The sequence below is a fragment of the Pistacia vera genome, unplaced genomic scaffold (assembly GCF_008641045.1).
Source record: "Pistacia vera cultivar Batoury unplaced genomic scaffold, PisVer_v2 Contig29, whole genome shotgun sequence".
Classification (NCBI taxonomy): domain Eukaryota; kingdom Viridiplantae; phylum Streptophyta; class Magnoliopsida; order Sapindales; family Anacardiaceae; genus Pistacia; species Pistacia vera.
This window is the reverse complement of record NW_022196101.1, coordinates 146,874-155,259: the sequence shown is the minus strand read 5'-3', so window position 1 is coordinate 155,259 and position 8,386 is coordinate 146,874. Positions and strand designations below refer to the sequence as shown.

General features: G+C 34.0%; 2 protein-coding genes across 3 annotated transcripts; one reads left to right on the top strand and one right to left on the bottom strand.

The window, feature by feature from the left end:
• The first annotated feature begins 480 nt into the window (after positions 1-480).
• Positions 481-4,692, top strand: LOC116134617. 2 transcript variants are annotated; one of them, XM_031420297.1, is made up of 7 exons: positions 481-664; positions 755-927; positions 1,013-1,065; positions 1,801-1,915; positions 2,134-2,256; positions 4,021-4,192; positions 4,368-4,692. In XM_031420297.1, exons 1-7 carry the CDS (start codon positions 566-568, stop codon positions 4,551-4,553), a joined length of 921 nt encoding a protein of 306 aa, XP_031276157.1. In that variant the 5' UTR covers positions 481-565; the 3' UTR covers positions 4,554-4,692. The 2 variants fall into 2 exon arrangements, with proteins under 2 accessions (XP_031276157.1, XP_031276158.1); XM_031420298.1 differs by having other exon boundaries at positions 4,315-4,455.
• A 364-nt stretch (positions 4,693-5,056) lies between these two features.
• Positions 5,057-7,717, bottom strand: LOC116134615 (upstream activation factor subunit UAF30-like). The gene is made up of 2 exons (XM_031420295.1): positions 7,367-7,717; positions 5,057-5,427 (listed from the first exon to the last, which is right to left on the bottom strand). Exons 1-2 carry the CDS (start codon positions 7,652-7,654, stop codon positions 5,302-5,304), a joined length of 414 nt encoding a protein of 137 aa, XP_031276155.1. The 5' UTR covers positions 7,655-7,717; the 3' UTR covers positions 5,057-5,301.
• Between the last annotated feature and the right edge of the window lie 669 nt (positions 7,718-8,386).

The window sequence follows — 8,386 nt, the reverse complement described above, 5'->3', positions numbered from 1 at the left end:
CTTACACCACCTGAAACATGAAAAAACTTGAAGTGCCCCTATAACTATCCAAAATACCCATGATGAAGCCTCCACCTTTGCAATTACATATATGCCTATTGATTTTTTTATTTTATTTTACAATTTCCAAAATCAAAATTATATTTTTACTTATACATGTTTAAAAAAACTTCAGTTTTTATATTTTTACTTTACAAAATATTTTAATTTTTAATTCCGTATTTATTAATTTATAATACATATAAGAATGATGTTTCAATATTCTAAAAATGTTCACTTATTTTTCTTATCATTTTGAAAAACAAATTTAATCTTGGCTATCTATTTGAAGAATCAAAGTATTTCAATTGATTGAAATAATGATTAAAACATATCCATGGTTAAAATTTGTGTTGTTTTATTTTAAATTAAGAAAAATCATTATTTATTTATTTACATTAACAAATAGAGTAGAAGATATTAAACGGGTGTGGCAGTGGCATTGGTGGTGGAGGATGAATGACAGTTAAAAGCTGTTGAAGAATGGCCAATCACTTTAGAAAGAAGAACTCCTCTCTTTCTGGGCATGGCTGTGGTTGTATCATCAACACAAAGGCCAAGGCCCTATCATTTCAAGCCCGTTCGCTCTTCCATCTCTAAATGCTGCCCTGCTGTTATTCTTCCAGTTGCATTCTCTCCTTCTTTCTACACCTTTTGCATAGATTTATGTCAAAACTTTCACCATTAATGACGAGTTGAGTTGTTTTTGTTACAGGGATTGGGCAACAATTCTGGAGACTACCAGAAGTTGGCGATGACGTTGAATGAGTATGGAGTATCCGCGGTGGTTGCCAATGTGTCAAGATTTGATTGGTTCAGAAATGCTGCCGGTTTGGCTGACCCCAACTACTGGCGAGGCACTCTTCGTCCTCGCCCGGTTCTTGATTGGTACGTTAACCTTTCTGTGAGTTTATATAATATAAATAAATTCAGGGTGGATTAGATAACTGTAGAAAATTGTGTTTACGGGTAGGTATTTCAAGAGGATTGATGAGGCCATCCAAAAGGCTAAGCCCTTGGCTCAAGGTGATTGATTCTCTTTGTAACGCTGCTGCTTTTTTTTTTAAGTAATTTTCATTGAATTTGAATTTATATCTATGTTTTTCTTGTTTCTTTTATCAGATTAGTTGGAATCCTAAAAACGAAAAGAAAAAATAAAAATACAAAGGGACTTCTTAGCTACAGATGGGCTAGTTAAAATAGAAGTACCATCTTAATAACCGCCATTGTGTACCCTGCAATCTGACCAGCCATTGATTGATGATATACTGAAAATTTAATTACTCTCAGATATCTTCCCTGAAATTCAATTACCATCTCCAAAAACTTTATCCCCTGATTGATAATTTCCCTTGTGAGTTATGTCTTGCCTTACAACTATATGAGAGGAACCTTTGTTTCAATTGTTTGTTGGTGTCAACTATAAAATTCTACTAGTAATTAATTATTAACAACCTTTTGTTCTTGGCGAAGCAAGCTTGCAATTTTAGCATGATTGTCCTAGGTTAATATACTTTATGCGCAAGTTTTGGGAATTAAAGTCTGACCTAAATTTTGAATATAATGATTCTTTGTTTGAACATGAAAAAAGTTAAGCGATCCTGTATTAGAGCATGCAATGTCTGGTTATTTCAAAGCAACTAAAATGGTGATTATTGAGGATGGTGCCAACAATGTTAATCAGAATCATGTCTGACTTTTGCATCTTTAGTTAATACAGACACTATGATAATTAAAACCCTGTAATTTTTCTTATTCTAGGGGGAACTTTATCCCTGATTGGACACTCAGCAGGAGGATGGCTTGCACGTGTCTACATGGAGGAATTCGGGTTCTCTGATATCTCTTTGTTATTGACTCTTGGTACTCCCCACCTGTAGGTTATCAATTTTCAGATTCGATATTCTTGCTATACTTTTGGATGCAATTAAATTTTTTCACACTGTCTTTGTATGTTTAGTGGAGTGGTTTGGTTGAGATTTACTTGCAATTTCAGTTATCCTATTGCAAGATATTACTTTAAATTAATTGTGAGTTTTAGCCTTTTTCCTTTTGTCCTGAATCTAACCATCATATTTTTTTTTTTTTTTCCAGGCCGCCTCCAAAAGGTTTGCCTGGTGTGATTGATCAAACGAGGGGTCTCCTGAACTATGTTGAAGAAAATTGCTCAAAAGCTGTTTACACACCTCAACTCAAATATGTATGTATCGCAGGGAGGTAAAATCTGAATCAGATCCTGTTATTGTTCTAGAATTTCATCTCCTTTCAATTTTACCACTTACCTAATTCAGTTTTTGCAAGTTAAATACAGTTATCATTATTTGTTGGCCATTTCTTTGTGCCACATACCTTTCTGTAATTCTTTTCTCTCAATGTACAATGCATCCTTTTTATCAAAGAAAATGAGTTATTCTAACTGATCCTATCATCACCTCAGGGAACCATCAGTAATTATTTTGTTGTAGAAGATCTTGTTACATTAATTTTGCTATGCACACAAAATAATCCTTTTTCTTTCCTGTTGATTGGTTTCTTAAAGAAGAATATATAATTCATCACTGCTCAAACCACATTCTTGTTAGACTATTTCTATCAATTGTTTTCTAGATTAGACTTATATGATTAGTTCCACAAAGCACACTTTTCCCCTCTTTTGGAGGTTTTAGGCCTAGCTTGATGTAGCCATGGTTACCGCTTTTTGTACCAATTTTTTGACTGCTTTTCTTTCTGTTTTCACTTTCAGATATCTATGAAGTCAACTTACCTTAGTTTCTTCAACTAAATTTTACTGAAAACAAGGATGACTATTGCTTTTCATCCAGTACCCCATTTTTTCCTTTTTCCATTTCGGTTAAGAGATGCTTAATTCTTCTTCTTCTTGAAATCATTTGATCTGGCAACTCTGTTTTATTCCTTGAGATAGTGAATGCAAATTTGTTTTTGTAGTTGTATAGAATTTAATCAATTTATCATGTATCGCTAGTCTTTAGCTGTTAACTTGATAGCTATGTAATTTAGGAGGACCAGAGTAATGCAAAAATTCAGTATTATTCAATCTCCTGGATTATGGGATCCATAAGAATTGTAATTTTAGTTTTAGGAAAATGCTAACTCTAAAGTGAAGAAAAAAACAAATTTTTTTACATGTTTCAATGCATTGTAATTTCTTTTTTTTTTTCCACCGAGTATATTTACTATCATACAATTTTTTTTCCTTTTTTGCTTTAACTATGTTCCCTTAAGTTACATACTAAGAGTACTCTTAGATTCAACAACCAATAAATAGTTGCTGATTGATTTAAATCACTTACGGTTCAATGAAAAGTAGAAACTACACAACCTTTCTGCTTTTAATATATTTCTGGGAAATTCTCAAAGAAACATCTGTGAAATACTTGAAAAGTCTAGTATGTAGTTTTTCACGGAAAGTCTTTAGGTCCTTTCCTGAATAGTATTAGACTATGAGTTTTTTGGATAATGAACCAAAACATTTAAAGGTTGTTATGCTTGCATATATGATGCATGTTTATTAATAAAAAATAAATGACATTGGGAGAAAATTATGTAAATCCAACTGTATTTTATAAGTTGTTGTCGAAGTTAATTTTTTGTATGATCATCACTAATACCTTTCTCTTCTTTTTTTTTTTTTTTGTGTTTTTACATGTGTCATTGAATGGCAAATCATAGAAATGAAATTGAAATTTAAGAGTATAGTGCTTCTGCACAATTGATATGAAATAGAAACTGAAACATGTCTGTGAGGGTTCTTTGCAATGGCTGGGTGTACATGAATAATATGTACTATTTATTGTTTACTGATGTAAAATGGACCTAAACTGAAAAAGTGTTGCAAATTATATGTTGAAAAGAACTAGGACAATGTGTTGACAAGAGGAATTTGCAAATTATACTTCATTAAGTTTTTGCAAGTTAGAATATTGCTAAAATACTGAACCTAAATGAGTTATATAATTGCAGGTATATTCAGGGAGCTCGCTTCTTTGGAAATTCAAATGTTGATATTGATTCTGTTGTTGCTATTGACACTGAACAACCAATTTCTGAGGTTGCTGTCATGAACAACGAGACCAATTCAACATCAGTTTCAACTGCGTTTCGTGCTAGATTTATCGGACAGGGGTACAAGCAGGTAAACTTAATGATCTATGCACCTCATCATATATCAAAAAGGAAAATAAATGAAATTAACTTTGAGAGTTGATTTCTCTATTTTGATGTTTCTATCCTCTGCATGTTTCTTGCGTAAACCAGGATGAACCTGTGAGTTGATGTTAGTAGTTAATTGGTGCATATTGATAAATCAGGTGTGCGGGCAGGCTGATGTATGGGGTGATGGAATCGTGCCGGAAGTATCAGCCTATCTCGAGGGTGCACTAAACGTTAGCTTGGACGGAGTTTATCACTCACCAGTTGGTTCAGACGACATATTGAGACCCTGGTATGGTTCTCCTGCTGTAGTAGAAAAATGGATACACCACCTCCTCAACTAGTTATACCCGAGATGCTTCACCGAAAAGAATAATTATTCATGTACTGGTGTACGTATGAAATCATTATCTCATTGCATTGCATTCTTTTCTTATGCTTATTTTGCTATCAGTATTATTTACATTCTTTCGTTTTGCTGCATTTGTCTTATTAAAGTTCAAGAAGCAACAAGCTAATACCAGGCCACCAGGGCGTTTTCTCATTTAGTTAATTTGGTTTTCTGATTAAACTTCAACGGGAAGCTTGCAAGTCTTTGAAATTCAATGGTCACTCTTCACTGCCTTTCACATCTTTACTCACAAGTTGACAAATTTGGGAAACTACCTATTTTCTTTAGGCAATACAGAAGGTCCTTTTCTTTCTCCGGATTATAGGAGCACCTAAATAACATAAATTCTCAAGATAATCGAGATTAAATGAATGCTCTTCATCAGTACATTATTTTCTGATGGTAAAAACTGAAGAAGCATCGGTTAGGTATCATAAACTAAAATAAACTGGAAAATTGAAAAAGAAATGACACTATCTACTATCTTCGAGGCCACGATACCTTAAAGACTCTTCATTAATAATTTTTACAACATGTCCACCTAAACAACTAAGCCACAAACCCAACCCAAGAGTTCTGCTGTCACACAAAAGTATGCATCAATATTACAACTTCCAGAAAAGAAAGGACACAAGAGCAAGCTCATAAGAGTTGGGCAGCAATTTAAAGCCAAACACCTACATCTGATATCAGAACAGCAGTCAAGCAGTCTTCACAAAATGAGGGGACAACAGTTTCCCAATCTCCAGGAATCCAACTGTATCTTTACCATCAAAAATGGCCTTAAGCTTGGCATCACAGACGATTTCCCGCTTGTTCTGAGGATTCTGCAGCCAAACGCATCCACATATTACCGTATGCCAAATCATTTCCAACCACAGAAATTCAGATACATGTACCTTAACACTGATAAGCTATATGTGATATCCATGAGATTAAATAAATTCAAAGCATGACCAAAATACAGAAAGCAAATCAACACTCAGAATCGGACATAAGTGCCCTCCCCATTACATCTAAGTAGGCAGGACATATAGAAATAACAATATAGCAGGCCCCTTCCAAGCAAGTTTTAGACATAATATAATCTCAAAAGTTTACCTGCCTCATAATAGAGGACAATGTAGTTTTTAAAGAACAGGGCTCGGGTCAGAAAGTGCAAGATCTCATTGAAAATTCAAGCCTACACCAACCCACAAAGCCTGCAAATTGATTTTAGTTCACATATAGGGCGCGAACAAAAGAGAAATAAGTTTAACAGCCAAAATTATAACGCCATTGAGTAAACTGATCCACACAGCAGAAGGGAAAAGTAACAAAACAAACCTCGGTTGGTTTCTGTAATGCAATCATTAATTTAACAGGCATAGCTGAAGAATAAATAGTTCTGGTTATCCCTCAGTTTACGAAGTTCACTCTAGAATTTACCAGACTTTTCTAGTACTTGCTATACGTGGAAAAGCCATTGCCAAATAGTAGAACTCCATACCCAAGGTTACTACATTATCACGAAAACAATAAAAGTTGAATGTGTTGAACATAAGACTTATACATGATATGCACATTAGCGAAAACGGCCACATCTACGGCTAGAGATCTAGCCGTTGACAACGGCCAGATTTTGGCCAGATCGATGTATGAAGGGTCAGATCCAACCGATCATGTGTCATTCCGTTGATAGTGGCCGGTAGGCGGCAGTGGGTTGGGTGGGTGGGGTGTTTTTGTTAATTTTTAAACTTTTATTATAGGGGATGTTTAGCTAAATTAACAAATGTAGGAGGCTGAAAAATAATCTTAAATATTTCCAGAAAATGTTTTCAAGAAAAGTATCAAACAATTTTTCAGCATTTTATCCAACTTTGATATAATTTTACATTAATACTAGCCTCACTAACACCTCTCACTAACCCCACGAGGCAATTTGCAATTGGCTTGGTCACGCGGGACTCATTGTTGGATAGGCAGGACCCATGCGAGCTGATTAATTGCGAGCCAACACGTGACGTTTGTGAGAGAAAGTTAGTGAAAAGTGTTTGTGAGTGTAGTATTACTCATAATTTTAAGATATTATTCCAAACACATTCTCAGAATCCTATACTATTCGATTTAATCCAACTCAACTCAACTTAAAATAGTTTTTCAAAATAACATTTTTCAAATAATCTACTAAACAAACCCTAAAATCACGCAAAAAAAATGACATTTAGAATAAATAAACCTTAAGACTTGCATACCTCCTTACACGCCAACACATTTCCACCCACGCTATTAACGAGAAATAAATCACCCCGCATGATTTTTGGCCATCAAAATGTATCTTATATAAAATTTCAAAATGATCACTTCATTAATTTTAATTTTCTAGCATTGCCCACATGAGCTAACATTATTGAGTAGAGATAATTTACTTAATTCAAACCAAGGGCTTTTACCACTAAGCCCAACCTTTGACACAAAACCCTTAATCACTTTCTCCTATCATTCTCGGTGTGCCTTGCTTTCTAATTATGTATTTGATAATACCAAAAGCAGTTTCAATTAGTTAAAAGTGCTTTTATATCCATTTTGAAAGTGCTTTTTAAGATCAAAAAAGCTTGATTAGAAAGCATCTATAAGTGCTTCTGAAAACAGTTGTACAAAAACAACCCAATCGAACCCAAACACCATCGAAAAGATTCCACATTGACAAAAAAAAATAACAACAGAATCAAAAGAGTAAAATAAAACAAAATAAAATTTTTAGGGTTTAAAATGAAAAAAAGAAACCTGGAGGTTGTGAGTCTTGATGTGGGACCAGATCTTGCGAACGGCGTCAGCGCGGGAGGATTCAGAGGCTCCGAGAAAGTGAGCAAGGGCAGGGGAGATAGGACCCGCCTTAAGAATTCCAACGGGTCGACCAGAGCCTGGAGCTTTGGGCTTGGGTGGAGATTTGGCTCTGGGTTTTTTGGTGGTGGTTGGTTTAGTTTTGGTGGCGGCAGAGGTTGAAGAAGAGGCCTTAGCCGGAGCCAAGAGAGCCCGGCAACCGTTGAAAACCCTAGAAGCAGCGGAAGACATAGTTGCTCTCAAAGTGTTCGTTGATTTGCTGAAGAAAAAGAGTAAATTATTAAGGACCAGATTTTATAAGCAGAGGACAGTGGTCAAGTAAACAGTAATTAGCTGCTGTAAAACAGTTAAAAAATAATTATAATAACAAAACAAAACAAAAGGTAACTGTTTTTGGTAACTTTTGCGTGCACTTTTTCGAACTTTTCAAGTTAAATCTAATGTATTAGTTAGCATAGCCAACTTTTCGGAAATTATCAAAAACCCTCCAAGAGAGGGGGGTGTTTAATAGTTTTTAAAAAATGGATGCAACAGGAAGATGTATGAAATAAACCCTTTTAAAATATTGAAAATAATTAAAAAAATATGAAAAACAAAATGGTATATATTATGAAAATGGTCTAATTTTTTTAAAACATAAATAAAAAGTTAAAAATACATGACTAAACACCCTCATATTATCGTTTATTTTATTTATCTCAAACAATATGTCTCAAATATGTAAATTTTTTAATCAAAATTCTAGTTTTATGATAAAAAAACATTTTGAAACAAATTTATATTTTATGATAGAAGATAAAGAGAAAAGGCAAAAAGATTGAATTTTTTTTATTAAAATTTGTATCTATCCTTGCTCCTAAATTCTATTTTATGTGAAAATATGAATAAAAAATTAATATACAAATGCTTATGTTACAAAACAAAATTGAGTTTGTAAACAAACTAAGGGCGAGCATGGGTAAA

What these genes read in the sequence shown, in the direction of transcription:
- LOC116134615 (XM_031420295.1), bottom strand. Translation starts at nt 7,654, where the DNA reads ATGTCTTCCGCTGCTTCTAGGGTTTTCAACGGTTGCCGGGCTCTCTTG. An exon ending in TCAAGACTCACAACCTCCAG is followed by an intron (nt 5,428 to 7,366) that starts GTTTCTTTTTTT and finishes GTTTGGCTGCAG; the next exon opens with AATCCTCAGAACAAGCGGGA.
- LOC116134617 (XM_031420297.1), top strand. Translation starts at nt 566, where the DNA reads ATGGCTGTGGTTGTATCATCAACACAAAGGCCAAGGCCCTATCATTTC. An exon ending in GGCTAAGCCCTTGGCTCAAG is followed by an intron (nt 1,066 to 1,800) that starts GTGATTGATTCT and finishes TTCTTATTCTAG; the next exon opens with GGGGAACTTTATCCCTGATT. An exon ending in TCGGACAGGGGTACAAGCAG is followed by an intron (nt 4,193 to 4,367) that starts GTAAACTTAATG and finishes TTGATAAATCAG; the next exon opens with GTGTGCGGGCAGGCTGATGT.